Source organism: Salmo salar, chromosome 07 (genome assembly GCF_965601325.2).
Source record: "Salmo salar chromosome 07, fSalSal1, whole genome shotgun sequence".
Classification (NCBI taxonomy): Eukaryota; Metazoa; Chordata; class Actinopteri; order Salmoniformes; family Salmonidae; genus Salmo; species Salmo salar.
In genome coordinates this window covers 32749950-32769850 of record NC_138297.1, presented here as the reverse complement: position 1 = coordinate 32769850, position 19901 = coordinate 32749950, and the positions used below count along the sequence as shown (strand labels likewise).

General features: G+C 41.5%; 1 protein-coding gene across 4 annotated transcripts in view; it reads left to right on the top strand.

Annotated features, from left to right (window-relative positions):
• The window catches only part of si:dkey-172j4.3 (diacylglycerol kinase delta), a 137824-nt gene that overhangs the window by 104467 nt on the left and 13456 nt on the right, over positions 1 to 19901 (top strand). For all 4 annotated transcript variants that reach the window (XM_082977556.1, XM_082977557.1, XM_045721860.2 and 1 more), the window contains 12 exons: positions 1939 to 2037; positions 2310 to 2394; positions 2668 to 2775; positions 2974 to 3070; positions 3348 to 3455; positions 3642 to 3755; positions 3983 to 4117; positions 4380 to 4543; positions 15894 to 16008; positions 16366 to 16455; positions 16863 to 16982; positions 18954 to 19062. In XM_082977556.1, coding sequence (XP_082833682.1) covers positions 1939 to 2037; positions 2310 to 2394; positions 2668 to 2775; positions 2974 to 3070; positions 3348 to 3455; positions 3642 to 3755; positions 3983 to 4117; positions 4380 to 4543; positions 15894 to 16008; positions 16366 to 16455; positions 16863 to 16982; positions 18954 to 19062 — 1344 coding nt within the window. The remainder of the gene's footprint in view (positions 1 to 1938; positions 2038 to 2309; positions 2395 to 2667; positions 2776 to 2973; positions 3071 to 3347; positions 3456 to 3641; positions 3756 to 3982; positions 4118 to 4379; positions 4544 to 15893; positions 16009 to 16365; positions 16456 to 16862; positions 16983 to 18953; positions 19063 to 19901) is intronic.

Here is a 19901-nt window from a genome sequence, read left to right as displayed (position 1 = left end):
ATGGAAATAAGTCCCCGCAGCAATGTTCCAACATCTAGTGGAATGCCTTCCCAGAAGAGTGGAGGCTCATTATAGCAGCAAAAGGGGTACCAGCTCAATATTAATGCCCATGATTTTGGAATGAAATGTCCAAGGAGAAGGTGTCCACATACTTTTGGTCATGTAGCGTATAATGAATAGATATATACAGTTGAAGTCGGAAATTTTCATACACTTAGGTTGCAGTCATTAAAACTCGTTTTTCAACCACTCCACAAATTTCTTGTTAACGACATATAGTTTTGGCAAGTCATTTAGGACATCTACTTTGTGCATGACACAAGTCATTTTTCCAAAAATTGTTTACAGACAGATTATTTCACTTATAATTCACTGTATCACAATTCCAGTGGGTCAGAAGTTTACATACACTAAGTTGACTGTGCCTTTCAACAGCTTGGAAAATTCCACAAAAGTATGTCATGGCTTTAGAAGCTTCTGATAGGCTAATTGACATAATTTGAGTCAATTGGAGACGTACCTGTGGATGTATTTCAAGGCCTACCTTCAAACTCAGTGCCTCTTTGCTTGACATCATGGGAAAATCAAAAGAAATCAGCCAAGACCTCAGAAAAATAATTGTAGACCTCCACAAGTCTGGTTCATCCTTGGGAGTAATTTCCAAACACCGGAAGGTACCACGTTCATCTGTACAAACAATAGTACGCAAGTATAAACACCATGGGACCACGCAGCCGTCATACCGCTCAGGAAGGAGACACATTCTGTCTCCTAGAGATGAACATACTTTGGTGCGAAAAGTGCAAATCAATCCCAGAACAACAGCAAAGGACCTTGTAAAGATGCTGGAGGAAACAGGTACAAAAGCATCTATATCCACAATAAAACGAGTCCTATATCGACATAACCTGAAAGGCTGCTCAGCAAGGAAGAAGCCACTGCTCCAAAACCTCCATTAAAAAGCCAGACTACGGTTTGCAACTGCACTTTTTGGAGAAATGTCCTCTGGTCTGATGAAACAAAAGTAGAACTGTTTGGCCATAATCACCATCGTTATGTTTGGAGGGAAAAGGGGGAGCCTTGCAAGCCGAAGAACACCATCCCAACCGTGAAGCACGCGGGTGGCAGCATCATGTTGTGGGGTTGCTTTGCTGCAGGAGGGGCTGGTGCACTTCACAAAATAGATGGCATCATGAGGTAGGAGAATTATGTGCATATATTGAAGCAACATCTCAAGACATCAGTCAGAAAGTTAAAGCTTGGTCGCAAATGGGTCTTCCAAATAGATAATGACCCCATGCATACTTCAAAAGTTGTGGCAAAATGGCTTAAGGACAACAAAGTCTAGCTATTGGAGTGGCCATCACAAAGCCCTGACCTCAATCCTATAGAACATTTGTGGGCAGAACTGAAAAAGTGTGTGCGAACAGAGGCCTACAAACCTGACTCAGTTACACCAAGTCTGTCTGGAGGAATGGGATAAAATTCATCCAACTTATTGTGGGAAGCTTGTGGAAGGCTACCCAAAACGTTTGACCCAAGTTAAACAATTTAAAGGCAATGCTACCAAATACTAATTGAGTGTATGTTAACTTCTGACCCATTGGGAATGTGATGAAAGAAATAAAAGATGAAATAAATCATTCTCTACTATTATTCTGACATTTCACATTCTTAAAATAAAGTGGTGGTCCTAACTGACCTGAGACAGAGAATATTTACTAGGGTTAAATGTCAGGAATTGTGAAAAACTGAGTTTAAATGTATTTGGCTTCGGTGTATGTAAACTTCCGACTTCAACTGTACACTGTGACACACACACACATACAGAAGCGCTAATGTACTGCAAACGCCCACATAAAATCTCACATATACTGCACTCTCTATCTTTGTCTCCCCCACTTCTCCCTCTTTCTCACTCCTTCTCTCTCTCTCCAGTGGTGGATGAACAGAATAAACACACTCATCTCCAGCGCATGTCTTCCTCCTCCTCCATCAAGAGAGAGAACAGTGAGGAACTGAAAGAGGCAGAGCCACGTGAGTTACTACAGACACACACGCACATGCACACACATGAACACACACACACTTTGAATCCTAAATTTGCCCAGGTTTGTATCCTACTCTAGATGGACTCTAACTTCTAATTGCAGTCAGCAATTATAATAATAATAATAATATTATAACCCTTACATGTTTGGGCCACAGTACTGAGAGGGAGGGCCTTGTAAAATGTTTCAATTTAAATAAGATAAAATAATAAGTAAAATCACACTTCCCGATCCATTTACCCATTATGCCTCTCTCAGGTCACGTCAGTTTAAGCCCCTCCTCCTCCTCCACCATCGTCCTGGAGAAACCAGAGAGTCTCAGCCCTCCGTCTTTCAACGAAGAGTAAGTAGTGTGTGTTTAAAAAAAATATATATATATATATATATATATATAGAGAGAGAGAGAGAAATTACATAAAATACCTCAATGCAAGTTTGATTGAATTTAGTACAGTTCACAATCAATCAGTCTTTGTTGATACAATATTACAGTGAGTGGTTTTACAGTAGTTACAGAAAAACAAGGAACTTATATGTTACTTATTAGTGCACAAGACAACTCAAGAATTGATATTGGAGAATATTCATGTTCCTTATGCTGTGTGTACCTCTACAGTCAGTGCTCAGAGAAGTGTGTAATGAACAACTACTTTGGGATCGGTCTGGATGCTAAGATCTCCCTGGAGTTCAACAACAAGAGAGATGAACATCCCAAGAAATGCAGGTACACAATAAATATCCTCATATTCAAATACAAACTTTATTGATACATATACTGTGTATTGCAATATAGTGTACAATTGGCACCAAGGCAATGAGAGGTAAATGGAAGTTGAAATTAGAATGTTTCTTCAATGGTTAAATGTTTGAGCATATCAGGGTACTTGATGAAAGTAATAAAATACATCCTTTCTCTCTGCAGTAGTCGTACTAAGAACAAGTTGTGGTATGGAGTGATGGGCACCAAGGAACTGGTACATAAGACATACAAGAATCTGGAACAACGAGTACTGTTGGAAGTAAGGTCACACACAGTTGTCTGACAAATAAATACAAAGACAAACAAATACTCACTTCTAAGGAATAAGAAAATATGTTTTAGTCTAGTGTGGCTTCTGCTAAATAGCACTCCAACATATTTTTCTGACGTTGTGGTGTAGTTATCTCTAATATTATCAGTACATATTAGAGAGTGATTGACAATAAGATGCTGTTTGTGTTCTAAATTATCCTACCCTTGGTTCTGTGACCTGTATGATGAACAAATGTTTTTTTTCTCTCTCTCTCTCTCTCCAGTGTGATGGTGTACCTATGTGTCTGCCTAGTCTTCAGGGTCTAGCTGTTCTCAACATCCCGAGCTATGCAGGGGGAATTAACTTCTGGGGTGGAACCAAAGAGGACAACGTGAGTTAACACACTCTTTTCTTATTCACTGAAAAATGTTTACACTTTGCAGCTAGCTTTTAGCTAATATACTGTCTTACCTGGTAACTGTTTTTCAGGATTAATTTCAACAAGTGGCACACTCGTATGCATTTAGTGTGTTTTTTATTTTTGCAAGTAATTCATTTTTTGGTTCCGTGTGTTCAGAATTTTGGCGCTCCGTCGTTTGATGATAAGAAGTTAGAGGTGGTGGCTGTGTTTGGCAGTATGCAGATGGCTGTATCCAGAGTCATCAACATCCAACACCACCGCATAGCACAGGTAACACACACACACCACCGCATAACACAGGTAACATCACACACACTAACACACAAACCTTCAATACATGCATCACAGTCACATTTTAAAGTTCTAAAGACAGTAGAAATTATATTTAACTGACCACACTCACATACACATACTGAATCCCTCTCTCTCTCTCTCCCACATCCCTCTCTCCCCATCTCCCCTCCTCCTTCCCGCTCACTCTCCTCCCTCCTCTCCAGTGTCGTCAGGTGAAGATAACTATCCTAGGGGAGGAGGGTGTACCAGTACAGGTGGATGGAGAAGCATGGATCCAACCTCCAGGGATAGTCAAGATCACACACAAGAACAGAGCTCAGATGCTCACCAGAGACAGGGTACGTTTGTGTTTGGGAGGGTGCGAGTGTGTATGGATAGGCAAACTTTTGTTCCAGGCCAGCTCTGACACATCTAATTAAATTGATCAAATAATTGTTTGGTTTGTCGAATTAAGTGTGTGAGTGCTGGGCTGGAACAAAAGCCTGCACAGCAGGATTGAGGAACACTGCATTAGGGCAACAGATGTATCTAATAAACATCTACGCATCCATCATGTCCATTTTGTTCATTCTATTCCTACATTCTATTGCTATGTTCCAGAACTTTGAGAGGACTCTAACATCATGGGAGGATAAGAGGAAGATTGACACCTACCGTTCCTCCAGGCCCCGCCTCAACTCTCAGCAGTCTATGGAATACCTCACAGAGGAGGAATGTGCTCAAGTACAGCAGCTAGGGATGGTGGCAGACACACTCATCACTAGGTATTCAATGAAATATTTTATGAAAAATTCATTGAGAAATATGAAATATACATTTGAATTTACTGAACCTTTACCTAACCAGGCATGTAAATTAAGAACAAATTCTGGTAGCACTTTATAATAACTCCATGTACTTCATCATTTGGCTGAAATTATACAAAAGTTCTGGAGCGTCATTTTAAAGGTAGACTCAGCGATATGACATAGGCGGACAAAGTAAACAGCATAGTGGGTACATTTCCGCAATAACTAAGATCGTTAAAGCGCAAGGCTAAACTTCCCCGTTGTTTTGGTCCTGTACCTACCACGCTCTAACAGAGTGAAGCAAACCCATGCACATACGCAGATATTCTGTGTGAGGAGCAAAGTCTTGCATCTCACACACGGCAATATCTGCAGTGCTGCTTGTAGCAACGTCATTTTGCTGAGTCTATCTTCAAGGTCTCAGAATAGCCGAGAACATATCAATGGTAAAATAATAAGCATACAAGGATGTTAAAGGAAATATAATGAACATTTTATTCACAAAAACTGTTGTGGACTTGAGGAAGAGTTTCAATGTGAATGTTTTGCTAATGTTGTCAACCTTGCGAACGTAAACTAATCATAAAACAGGGAGATATAGCCTACACACAACAGCTGGCCGGACAGGACAGTTTTTCTCTAGAGGATTTTAATTCCTTCCTTACTACTGATATGTCATTGAGGTAGAAATGTCACATGTATTTATTTGCAGTTAGACATTTTACAGACAAACAATGAAATGCTTACTTCCCAACAAGGCAGATAGAATAATAGAAAAATAATAACACAAGGAATAAATACACAATAAGAAACAAAAAATTGGTCACATACACATGGTTAGCAGATGTTATTGCGAGTGTAGCGAAATGCTTGTGCTTCTAGTTTCGACAGTGCAGCTGTATCTAACATGTAATCTAACAATTCCACAACAACTACCTAATACACACAAATCTAAGTAAAGGAATGGAATAAGAATATATACATATAAATATATGGATGAGCAATGACCGAGCGGCATAGACAAGATGCAATAGATGGTATAAAATACAGTATATACATATGACATGAGTAATGCAAGATATGTAAACATTATTAAAGTGGCATTATTAAAGTGACTAGTGATTAATTTATTAAAGTGGCCAATGATTTCAAGTCTGTATGTAGGCAGCAGCCTCTCTGTGTTAGTGATAGCTGTTTAACCTGTTATGGCTAGGAGGCAGTATTTTCACGGCCGGATAAAAAACGTACCCGATTTAATCTGATTATTACTCCTGCCCAGAAACTAGAATATGCATATAATTATTATCTTTGGATAGAAAACACTCCAGAGTTTCTAAAACTGTTTGAATGGTGTCTGTGAGTATAACAGAACTCATTTGGCAGGCCAAAACCTGAGAAGATTCCATGCAGGAAGTGCCCTGTCTGACAATTTCTTGCCCTTCTTGATTATCTCTATCCATTACAGGGGATCTCTGCTGTTACGTGACACTTCCTACGGCTCCCATGGGCTCTCAGAAGGCGGCAAAAAGCTGAATCGTGGCTTTGCAGGCTCTGGCTGAAAAAAAGTAGCGCATTTGGGTAGTGGCTGGTCACAGTACTGTGAGACTCAGGCTCGTGCCCGAGTCGACCCCATGCTTTATTTTCTTTCGTCTGTTTACCTAAACACAGATTCCCGGTCGTAATATTATCGCTTTTTTTACGAGAAAAATGGCATAAAAAATGATTTTAAACAGCGGTTGACATGCTTCGAAGTACGGTAATGGAATATTCAGAAATCTTTTGTCACGAAATGCGCCATGCTCGTGACCCTTATTTACACTTCGGATAGTGTCTTGAACGGACGAACAAAACGCCGCTATTTGGATATAACAATGGATTATTTTTAACCAAACCAACATTTGTTATTGAAGTAGCAGTCCTGGGAGTGCATTCTGACGAAGAACACCAAAGGTAATCAAACTTTTGTAATAGTAAATCGGAGTTTGGTCAGGGCTAAACTTGGTGGGTGTCTAAATAGCTAGCCGTGATGGCTGGGCTATCTACTCAGAATATTGCAAAAATGTGCTTTCACCGAAAAGCTATTTTAAAATCGGACACCTCGATTGCACAAAGGAGTTCTGTATCTATAATTCTTAAAATAATTGTTATGTTTTTTGTGAACGTTTATCGTGAGTAATTTAGTAAATTCACCGGAGGTTTGCGGGGGAATGCTAGTTCTGAACGTCACATGCTAATGTAAAAAGCTGTTTTTTGATATAAATATGAACTTGATTGAACAAAACATGCATGTATTGTATAACATAATGTCCTAGGTGTGTCATATGATGAAGATCATCAAAGGTTAGTGCTGCATTTAGCTGTGGTTTTGTTTTTTGTGACATTATATGCTAGCTTGAAAAATGGGTGTCTGATTATTTCTGGCTGGGTACTCTGCTGACATAATCTAATGTTTTGCTTTCGCTGTAAAGCCTTTTTGAAATCGGACAGTGTGGTTAGATAAAGGAGAGTCTTGTCTTTAAAATGCTGTTAAATAGTCATATGTTTGAAAAATTGAAGTTTTTTGTATTTTTGAGGAATTTGTAATTCGCGCCACGCCTATCATTGGATATTGGAGCAGGTGTTCCGCTAGCGGAACGTCTAGATGTAAGAGGTTAACAGTTTGATGGCCTTGAGATAGAAGCTGTTTTTCAGTCTCTCGGTCGCAGCTTTGATGCACATTAAACTGACCTTCTGGATGGTAGCGGGGTGATCAGGAAGTGGCTCAGGTGGTTTTTGTCCTTGATGATCTTTTTGGCCTTTCTGTGACATCGGTTGCTGTAGGTGTCCTGGAGGGCAGGTAGTTTGCCCCCGGTGATGCGTTGTGCAGACCGCACCACCCTCTGGAGAGCCTTGCGGTTGTGGGCAGTGCAGTTGCCATACCAGGCTGTGATGCAGCCTGACAGGATGCTCTCAATTGTGCATCTTTAAAAGTTTGTGAGGGTTTTAGGTGACAAGCCACATTTCTTCAGCCTCCTGAGGTTAAAGAAGTGCTGTTGTGCCTTCTTCACCACACTCCATTTCAGTTTGTCTGTGATGTGTACGCCGAGGAACTTAAAACTTTCCACCTTCTCCACTGCTGTCCCATTGATGTGGATAGGGGGGTGCTCCCTCTGCTGTTTCCTGAAGTCCACGATAATCTCTTTGGTTTGTTGAGGTTGAGTGAGAGGTTGTTTTGATGACACCACCCTCCGAGTGACCTCACCTCCTCCCTGTAGACTGTCTGGTCGTTGATGGTAATCAAGCCTACTACTGTTGTGTCGTCTGCAAACTTGATGATTGAGTTGGAGGCGTGCATGGCCACGCAGTCATGGGTGAACAGGGAGTACAGGAGGGGGCTGAGCATGCACCCTTGTGGCGCCCCATTTTTGAGGATCAGTGAAGTGGAGATGTTGTTTCCTACCTTCACCACCTGGGGGAGGCCTATCAGGAAGTCCAGGACCCAATTGCACAGGGCGGGGTTGAGACCCAGGGCCTCTAGCTTAATGATGAGCTTGGAGGGTACTATGGTGTTGAATGCTGAGCTATAGTCAATGAACAGCATTCTTACATAGGTATTCCTCTTGTCCAGATGGGATAGGGCAGCATGCAGTGTTATGGCGATTGCATCGTCTGTGGACCTATTGGGTCGGTAAGCAAACTGAAGTGGGTCTAGGGTGACAGGTAGGGTGGAGGTGATATAATCCTTGACTAGCCTCTCAAAGCACTTCATGATGACAAAAGTGAGTGCTATGGGGCAATAGCCATTTAGTTCACTTATCTTTGCCTTCTTGGGTACAGGAACAATTGTGGCCATCTTGAAGCAGATTGGGAAAGGGAGAGATTGAATATGTCTGTAAACACACCAGCCAGCTGGTCTATACATGCTCTGAGGACGCGGCTAGGGATGCTGTCTGGGCCGGCAGCCTTTGCGGGGGTTAACACGTTTAAATGTCTTACTCACATCGGCCACGGAGAAGGAGAGCCCACAGTCCTTGGTAGCGGGCTCCGTCAGTAGCACTGTATTATCCTCAAAGCAGGAAAAGAAGGTGTGTAGTTTGTCTGTGAGCAAGATGTCGGTGTCCGTGACGTAGCTGGTTTTCTCTTTGTAGTCCGTGATTGTCTGTAGACCCTGCCACATACGTCTTGTGTCTGAGCCTTTGAATTGCTACTCCACTTTGTCTATATACTGACATTTCGCTTGTTTGATTGCCTGGCGGATGGAATAACTACACTGTTTGTATTCGGCCATAATCCCAGTCACCTTTCCATGGTTAAATTGGCTATATACACAGGGTACCAGTACCATATCGATGTGCAGGGGGTACGCGGTAATCGAGTTAGATATATACATATAGGTAGGGGTAAAGTGACTAGACAACAGGATAGATAATAAACAGTAGCAGCAGCTTATGTGCGATGTGGATGGGGCAAGCTCGGCCCTCCATTTTCTGTAGTCCGCTCCTTTGTCTTGCTGACATTGAGGGAGAGGTTGTTGTCATGGCACCACACTGTCAGGTCACTGACCTCCTCCCTATAGGCTGTCTTATCGTTGTCGTTGATTATGCCTACTACCACCGTCGTGTCATTAGCAAACTTAATGATGGTGTTGGAGTCATGCGTGGCCACGCCGTTGTGGGTGAACAGGGAGTACAGGTGAGGACTTAACAAACACCAATTAGGGGCCCCCGTGTTGAGGGTCAGTGGCAGATGTGTTGTTGCCTACCCTCTCCACCCGGGGGCGGCCAATCTTGAAGTCCAGGATACAGTGTTCAGTCCCGGGGTCCTGAGCTTGGAGAGCACTATGGTGTTGAACGCTTAGCTGTAGTCAATGAACAGCGTTCTCACATAGGTGTTCCTCTTGTCCAGGTGGGAGAGGGCAGTGTGTAGTGCAATAGAGATTGCGTCATCTGTGGATCTGTTGGGGCGGTATGCGAATTGGAGTGGGTCCAGGGTGTCAGGGATGATGGTGTTGATGTGCACCATGACCAGCCTTTCAAAGCATTTCATGGCTACAGATGTGAGTGCTATGGGGCGATAGTCATTTAGACAGGTTTCCTTGTCATTCAGGAACTATGGCGCGCTGCTTGTCTGGTAGGCTGTCGTCACTGGCAGCTGGGTTTCCCTCTGTAATAGTTTGCAAGCCCTGCCACATCCAACAAGCATCAGAGCCGGCATAGTAGGATTCGATCTTAGTCCTGTATTGATGCTTTGCCTTTTTGATGGCTCATCAGATGTCGTAGCAGGATTTCTTATAAGCGTCCGGATTAGTGTCCCGCTCCTAGCATTTTGCTCAGTGCGGATGTTGCCTATAATCCATGGCTTCTGGTTGGGATATGTACGTACGGTCGCTGTGGGGACAACGATGTTGATGCACTTATTAATGACACCAGTGACTAATGTGGTAAACTCCTCAATGTTATCGGATGAATCCCGGAACATAATCCAGTCTGTGGTAGCGAAACAGTCCTGTATTGAGCTTGTCACTGGTACTTCCTGTTTGAGTTTTAGCTTGTAAGCAGGATTCAGGAGGATTTTTTATTTTATTTTTATTTCACCTTATTTAACCAGGTAGGCCAGTTGAGAACAAGTTCCCATTTACAACTGCGACCTGGCCAAGATAAAGCAAAGCAGTGCGACACAAACAACAACACAGAGTTACACATGGAATAAACAAAAGTACAGTCAATAACACAATAGAAAAAGTCTATATACAGTGTGTGCAAATGGCGTGATGAGGTAAGGAAATAAATAAGCCATAGTAGTGAAGTAAATACAATTTAGCAAATTAACACTGGAGTGATAGATGTGCAGATGATGATGTGCAAGTAGAAATACTGGTGTGCAAAAGAGCAAAAAGTTAATAAAAACAATATAGGGATGAGGTCGGTAGATTGGATGGGCTATTTACAGATGGGCTGTGTACAGCTGCAGCGATCGGTAAGCTGCTCAGATAGCTGATGCTTAAAGTTAGTGAGGGGGATATAAGTCTCCAACTTCAGCGATTTTTGCAATTCGTTTCAGTCATTGGCAGCAGAGAACTGGAAGGAAAGGCGGCCAAAGGAGGTGCTGGCTTAAGTTATGGTCAGATTTACCAAAGAGAGGGGGAGCGAGAGACTTGTATGCATTTCTGTGTGTGGAGTAAAGGTTATCCAGAGTTTTGTAGCCTAAAGTTGCACAGGTGTCGGGCTGGTAAAAATGAGGTAAAAGAGATTTCAGTTTCCCTGCATTAAAATCACCGGCCATGGGAAACACTGCCTCGGGATGTGCATTTTCCTGTTTGCTTATGGCCCTATACATCTCGCTGAGTGCAGTCTTATACCAGCATCTTTTTGTGGCAGTAAATAGACAGCAAGGGAAATATAGATTAAAACTCTCTTGGTAAATAGTATGGTATATAGCTTATCATGAGGTATTCTAACTCAAGCAAGCAAAAACTTGCTTAACATTATAGATCGCACACCAGCTGTTTTTAACAAAGCGACACTCCCCTCCTCCCTTCATCTTACCCGAGGCTGCCGTCCAGTCTTGACGATGCATGCAAAAACCAGCAAGATGTATATTATCCATGTCGTTGATATGCCACGACTCCAAGAAACATACAGTTCTTCAGGTCCCGTTGATAGGATATTCTCGAACAGAGCAAGTCCAGTTTGTTCACTAGTGTATATAGTAACAATCAAATTATGAAGAACTTACTATAATATTTCACCTTTGTTATGACTGTAAAATAATTACGACCACACAGTACTTAGTGACAGTACAATATTGGCACCATTTCATATAACTTATAACAGAGAAGTTTATCATAAACGTCTACTGAGCGGCGAAGAGGCACAATTCAAATGTGTGCAGACTCGTTACAACTTCAGCTTTAAGCACGGAGTGATTTCGTCCATCTGTGACCAAGTGAAAGTGGTCTTGTTTAAATTCTATGAAATTATTTAGTATTTTTTCATGGTGAGAGCTCTAAATCCGGCTGAGAATATCACAGTGAGATGAAACCACAACTGTTGGATTCGCTAGATTGTCCCCTTTCATATGCTCATATGCCGTCTCCAAGACTGGGGTCCGTTCGCTCAGAGGAAGAGCAAATCTATTCTTTGTCTGCATAGGCCAGAAAATGTGACATGCCACTAGGGTCTGAAACCTGACACTTCAAGTCTGCTTCGCTGAGAGAGTGGTAGTGGAGAGCAGACAGATGGGGCTTTCTGGCACTGTAAGGCACAGGACCCAACAATGTTCACAGAGCACTTTGTACACCAAAATGTCAGTCGGAACTGGTCCAGAACCACTCAAAGTCCCCCCATTTACAGTGGCTAGCAAAGTATTCACCCCCTTGGCATTTTTCCTATTTTATTGCCTTACAACCTGGAATTAAAATGGATTATTGGGGGGTTGTATCATTTGATTTACACAACATGCCTACCACTTTGAAGGTGCAAAATATTTTTTATGGTGGAACAAGCAAGAAATAACACACAAAAAAACAGAAAACTTGAGCCTGCATAACTATTCACCCTCCGAAGTCAATGCTTTGTAGGGCCACCTTTTGCAGCAATTACAGCTGTGAGTCTTTTGGGGAATGTCTCTATAAGCTTGGCACATCTAGCCACTGGGAGTTTTACCCATTCTTCAAGACAAAACTGCTTCAGCTACTTCAAGTTGGATAGGTTCCGCTGGTGTACAGCAATCTTTAAGTCATACCACAGATTCTCAATTGTATTGAGGTCTGGGCTTTGACTAGGCCATTCCAAGACATTTAAATGTTTCCCCTTAAACCACTCGAGTGTTGCTTTAGCAGTATGCTTAGGGTCATTGTCCTGCTGGAAGGTGAAGCTCCGTCACAATCTCAAATCTCTTGAAGACTGAAACAGGTTTCCCTCAAGAATTTCCATCTATTTAGCGTCATCCTCATTCCTTTAATTCCTTCCAGTTTCCCAGTCCCTGCCGATGAAAAACATCCCACACCATGATGCTGCCACCACCATGCTTCACTGTGGGGATGGTGTTCTCAGGGTGATGAGAGGTGTTGGGTTTGTGAAAGACATGGCATTTTTCTTGATGGCCAAAAAGCTCAATATTTGTCTCATCTGACCAGAGTACCTTCTTCAATATGTTTGGGGAGTCTCCCACATGCTTTTTAGCGAACACAATGTGTTTGCTTATTTTCTTCTTTAAGCAATGGCTTTTTTTCTGGCCACTCTTCCGTAAAGCCCAGCTCTGTGGAGTGTATGACTTAAAGTGGTCCTATGGACTGTGGAGCTTTGCAGCTCCTTCAGGGTTATCTTTGGTCTCTTTGCTGCCTCTCTGATTAATGCCCTCCTTGTCTGGTCCGTGTGTTTTTGTGGGCGGCCCTCTCTTGGCAGGTTTGTTGTGGTGCCATATTCTTTCAATTTTTGTATAATGGATTTAATGGTGCTCCGTGGGATGTTCAAAGTTTCTGATATTTTTTAAAACCCAACCCTGATCTGTACTTCTCCACAACTTTGTCCCTGACCTGTTTGGAGAGCTCCTTAGTCTTCTCGGTGCTGCTTGCTTGGTGGTGCCCCTTGTTTAGTGGTGTTGCAGACTCTGGGGCCTTTCAGAACATGTGTGTATATATACTGAGATCATGTGGCACATAGATTGCACACAGGTGGACTAATTATGTGACTTCTGAAGGTAATTGGTTGCACCAGATCTTATTTAGGGGCTTCATATGCACGCACCACTTTTCCGTTTTTGTTTTTGTATAATTCTTTTGAAACAAGTAATTTTTTTTCATTTCACTTCACCAATTTATACTATTTTGTGTATGTCCATTACATAAAATTTAAATTACCGGCTGAAATCCAACAAAATAGGAAAAACGCCAAGGGGGATGAATACTTTTCCAAGGCACTGTAGGGGACTTAACATCTAAGAAGTTAAATGCTTTCAGTGCTTCAGTTTGTTAACCGCAGACTATTTTCACCCATTGCTTTGTTTGGCGGCACCTTTACTGGGTTTTTAAATGTAGTAACTCTTTAAACATAATGGTATAGTGCAGCAAAATAATGTATTCAAATGCTGTATTCAGATGCTGGTTTGGGAGACCCATGAGGCGGCTTTTGGTTTCTCTCCCTCTAAAAACAGCCTGGCTTTATTTACAAATTAGGGAGAATATCTCACCCCATGTTCAAGAATGGCCTTTTTATCACTCACTCTTGGTTAAAGGGAAACAAAATAATCTCCAAAATATTGTTAGTTTTTAAACAAAACAATTATTATTATTATTATTAATTAATTTAGAATTATATAATAGCCCCTTAGATATTCTCACAGATCAGATTTTCCCTAATGAAAAATGCTCATTAAATATTAATTTGGAATCCTCCAATCCAAAATGAGTCTCACTAGTGTTGAGTGATGTGCTGTTAAAAGTGGTGTACAGTAGGTCTTATTTATTTAATAAGCATATTGAAGTTAGAAGCAATAGGATTTGAAGCAATAACTATTTCAGCATCGTTTCGCGCCGCTCTGAGACAAGCATGGGGACTGGTCTTGATAAATCAATGAGATTCTTATTTTCACTGAATCTCCGTTTGGGTATTGGTTACACTACAATTAGGGTGTGGAAATGTTATGCTCTTAGTACTGTAGCCTACTCCTGACCGTCACGTTGCACAACGTCATATTTTCCTAACAGTGGTGCAGCGGTCTAAGACACTGCATCTCAGGGCAAACTGCGTTGCTACAGATGCTGGTTCGATACACGTGTCGGCCGCGACCGGGAGACACATTGAGGCAGCTTTTGGTTTCTCTCCCTCTAAAAACAGAAATAAATAGTTCTAAATAACAAACTGGCTTTATTTACACATTAGTGAGAATGTCTCACCCCATGTTCAAGAATGGCATTTTTCTCGCTCACTCTAGGTTAAAGGAAAACTCTTTTTTTAAACAAAGTGGTTATTATTATTATTAATTCATTTAGAATTATATAAAAGCTCCTTAGATATTCTCACAGGTCAGATTTGCCCTAACAAAAAATGCTCCTTAGATATTAATTTATAATCATTCAATCCTCTTATGCTCTTAGTACTGTAGCCTACTCCCGACCGTCACATTGTACAGTGACATATTTTCCATTCCATCGTAACGGAAAATCGTAACATCGTAACATCGTTTTTGGTTTTTCTTGGAATAGAAACACTATAATATGAATCAAATTAATTAAGCAAAATTTCTTAAAATCAATCCCATATGTTCTTACAAAAAAGGTTTTAAATGATCTAGTAATTCCAATATTGAAGACTATCAAATGCTTCTCAAAGATTCCCTCTGGTTGTGAAACTAGCACGAACTAGCATTAATGGTAAAAATGGCTGACAATTAAATAATGTGACATAGAATTCTGCAGCAGCCCGCAAAGTGTGCTGCAGTATTACGCAACTTTTAAAGGAGGAACCAGGACTGGGCAAAGGCGCGACTTAAACTTTGACTGCTTTGCGCGTGTGGTGAAATTAATATGTGGTGGTGTTTGGCTGAGAGTTTCCTTTTGCGAAGGTGGAGACAAAGCGGAATACTTATGGACTCAGAACTTAATCAAGCATCTGACCCAATTACACAATATTTTTGTTCTGGTTTAACCGAGATTACACTGCTCTATGGAGTAATTGCAATCCACACTTTGATTTTGGTAGAAAAGTCACTGCCAAAAATTGTTTGTTCGTATTTTCGGACAAAAAACATTATTTCACTCAGATTGGAGTGTGTCTGAAGTTACACATAACACTATTACAATAGTGTGACTGTTTTCAAGTAAAATGTTTCATATATTTTCTTAAGCATCCTCTGTATTGTGTGCTTATTGTTTAATGCTTAAGGAGCATCAGGTACTGCTGGAATGTCATTTTTTTGTGAGAAATTACAAGGGTCACTCAAAACATTTACAAAGTATTTATAATGTATAAATAGATCACACTTTAGATGAGGCCACGCAAAAATACTTAACTAATGATTAGTAAATGGTTTATAAGGACCTACATTAAATATCTGATTAATTATCTTATGAATCATTATTAAATACTTTTAAAGTTGTGTATAAATGTGTGAATAACTAGGTTGCTTTACAAAAATTATTAGTAAATGATGAATAAACTATTTATAAATACATTATAAATGCTTTATTATGTAGAGTTATTATAAAGTGCTACCCAAATTCTTACATACATGTTTCTAAAATGTAAATATGTTGGGGAAAATAGAGCTCTTACAATTCAAGTCTTTTTTCGGTTATATTTGTTTTTTATTTTGATATATAAAACAATGTTATGTTTACTTCCTGTAGGATAAGAGAGGCAGCTAAGACCCATAAACTGGTAGAACAGGAGTTAGCCCATGCTGTCAATGCTAGTGCCATGGTCCTCACTGAAGCGTTCCCCTCCAAACCATCCAGCCCTGAGGTAAGACAACTACACTACCCAGCAGTCACTACACTAAACTACACTGCCCAGCAGCCTCTCTGAATGCAATGAACTACACTACCCAGAAGCCACCTTTGGGAACACAAACAACATTCCCCTGCAGCCGTCTGTGGGGACATAAAACTACACTACCAAGAAACCACTCTGGGGAAGACACAACTACACTACCCAGCAGCACTCCCTAAACTACACTACCCAGCAGCCACTGTGGGGAAACACTTTGAGGTTCCACAAAACTACACTACCATGGGTTACGATTAACTCCTAACCCTAACCTACAGTAATTGAAATGCTGTAGTACCGATACAATAGTTTGTGTATGTTTTATCTCTTCAGTGTCTGAGTCGCAGTACAGCAGTGGAGATTGTGAACAGCAGTAAAGTCCTTCAGCTGGAGACCAGGATGCTGCTGGAGGGAAAACTACTGGTATACTATAAACTCTACCACTGCACTTTAGCCAACCCCAAACTAGTCTGAAATCCAGAACCTGTTTTGCTAACATTCCATTCATTGTACTCCTTGTCATTGCCATATTGTTTTTCATGACAAGGTGTGGGAAGGAGTGGAATGATAGCAGAACAGTTCCCAGGACCCAGGCTAAACCCAAACCTTACTGTGCTGGATCAGGCATTTTATTTTCACATTGTCTGTCAGTGCAAACATGGTGAATTCGTGAACAGACCAACCCAGTGCAGATTAGGCTAATTAGCTCGGTTCTGTTTGGTTTGGCTCAGTAGTGTGAAAAAGGTTTCCTAATAGATAATGTATGTATATTTTACTGGTCTCTTCCCCTCCCTCTCTCCTCTCTGTCCCCCCCTCCCGCTCTGTTTTAGCTGGACTCTCCCCAGGAAGAGGACCTTCTCTCTACTCTCAACTCTCTGAGTGCTGAGCTCCACAAGCTAGATGACATACACTGGATCTGCCCTGCCATGCACTGCTCAGAGGAAGTGGATGTGAGTGTGTGTGTAAGGCAGGGTTTCCCAAACTTGGTCCTTGGGACCCCAAGGTGTGCAAGTTTTGGTTTTTGCCCTATTCAAATAATCAACTAATCATCAAACTTTGATCCGTTGAATCAGCTATGTAGTTTTGGGGCAAAAACCAAAACGTGCACCCCTTGGGTTCAAGAGGACCGAGTTTGGGAAACCCTGGTGTAAAGGTTGGGGGTGTGTTTGTGTGTCTTTGGTAAAGTTGTCTGCTCAATTTGTACCTGACCTGGGTTGAAATACATGTGTATTTGAGTATTTGTTATTTAAGATGTTTTTTTCTGTGTATTCTTTCTATTTTTATTTGTTTTTTAATAGTTATTTGTAAAAACGAAATAGTCTGCCAATTTCAAATCCTTCACTGAATACTATTTGAAATCCTTTTCAAATACCGTCAAATAAAATGTTCTAAAAGGCAGGGCACTTCCTACAGAATTGGACTCTTCACAGTGTTATGCTGGCATGTAAACGGTTCAAAGGCCGCCATACTGGAGAATGCATTGCCAGCACATACAGTCTTTGGAAATCTTGGATCACTACAAGATCTCAACCAAAGTCAACACCGTGGTCAACGATAACGCCAATAACATGGTTGTTGCCTTTTCTAATTTTGAAGACGACACATCCTCTGAAGAAGAGGATACTGGTGATGAAGTGGAGGAAGGTCTGTAAGTTCCACTGACCTTGATGAAGTTCACTTTCCACAGCATGAAAGATGCTTTTCTCACACACTACAACTCACCGTGAAAGATGGCTATAAATCTTCAGATAACCACAACAAAGCCATTTCCAAAGCCTCCAACATTGTCTCCCACTACAGCAAGTCAATATTTGCACAGGATCTCCTTGAAGGGGAGAATCGTCTGCAACCAGCCACAAGGTAGAACTCTCAACGGAAATTATTCGCTCAGTTCTCAGTGCTGATGAAGAAAAGCTTGACACTGCCTGTCACCAAGTTATCTATGTACGAGAAGTATGTCCTCGCTGATGTTGTGGACATCCAAACCCCCTTTGAGGTTGCCACAGATAGAGTGCAAGGATCTGACATTGTCACAGCCAGCTACATCATTCCATGTATTAGAGGACTGAGTAAACAGCTCCTCACTTGCTCTACCAGGTAGAATGGAAAGCTTGTCAAAAACCTGCAAGAAGTTGACAAGCGCCTGACTGTTTATGAGCATAAGACACCATACCAGATTGCATCAGTTTTGGATTCACAATTTAAACTGGCATGGTGCAATGCCACTTAGAAGGCTGCACTTACTGCAGACATCAATGATCTTGCCACAAAGTTTACCGGCGCAACACTGATCCTCTGAAATTCTGGAAGACACACATACCCAATACTGAGCGGAGTTGCTGCTGAGTACCTACACGTCACAGCATCCTTCGCAGCTGTGGAGCAGCTTTTCAGCATTGGAGGGCGTATCTTCAGACCAGATCGCAGTTCAATGTCCAAGGAGCTTTTTGAAACCCTGATGTTTTTGAAATGTAACATAGCATCTCTTTCATGAGACACCAAAGTATAAAGTATGGGCCGCATATTGTGATGAAACAGTGAAATAAGACCTATATTTTAAATAAAACTACTATGTACATTCACAACTATATTCAAATACATTCAAATATTTTTTTGATAATACCATCTCATATACTTTCAACGAAATGCATTTGAAGTAATTGTAAATACATGCCAATACTTTCCAAATGGTATTTTCAAATACATTCCAATATTCAACTATTTGTTTGTTTTTTCAAATTAAGGTTATCTAAATACTTGTTTTGAAATCTATTGAAAAGTAATTGAAATACTTGCCACAGTATTTGAACCCAGGTCTGATTTGTAAATAGATCAGCAGAAGTCATTTTTATTCAATCACACCATTATTTCTCTTCCTCCCTCTATTCTTCCCTTTTCGGTTACTCCCTCCCTCTTTCCAGGACTCTGTGAGAGTGAGTGGTAAGAGTAGTATGAAGCTAAAGATGATGCCCAAGGTGAGGAAGGAGAGAGAGAAGCTCCACAAGCAGATGTCCAACAGCTCTCTGTCGGGTAAGGATCCAGGCGAGTCCCTGCTTTAAGACCTAACCTCCATACAACCACAGCCACACTAGTATATTGTGGCCTGGTCCAACATCTCTCTGTCGGGTAAGAATCCAGGCGAACCCCTGCTTTGAGGCCTAACCTCCATACAACCACAGCCACAGCTTAGTACATTGTGGCCTGGTGCAACGGTCAGGTAAGAGTCTTGGCGAGTCCCCTACTTCACAGCCTGCTGGGGACAATCAGGCTCCAGAGTTGAATACCCTTTGGCCTGCTCTAAATGCTGTGTAGATGTATATTGTAGCTTCTGTATGTTTATTTTCTCTTGTTCTATTCTGTTTCTCTTTGAGTTCACCTATGCATGCTCGTGGATTCAATGTCCTTGTCAATGGTGGCTGGTGGCACTTTAAATCGAAGGACGTGCTCATAGTAAAAGCTGGAACGGAATAGATTGGACTGTATCAAGCACATTGATTCCATGTGTTTGATACCATTCCATTAACTCCGTTCCATCCATTATTATGTGTCCGTCCTCCCCTCAGCAGCCTCTTCTGGTATGTGAACTTTCAGTGTCGGTGTGTTTTCTTTTTGTATATCTATATGTGTGTTTCTTTGCGCTGGTCTGTCTGTGTGCGTGTGTGTGTCTGTGTGTGTGTCTGTGTCTGTGGCTATAGTGGAGAGGTGGGAAAGTGAGGAGGTAGCTGCGTGGCTGTACTCTCTGGGGTTAGGGGAGTACAGAGAGACTTTTCTCTCCAGGGACATCCAGGGCTGCCAGCTCTCACAGCTGCAGCGGCACGACCTCAAGGTACAGGAGGACCATAGGAAACTGGGTGCCAATTTTGGGTATA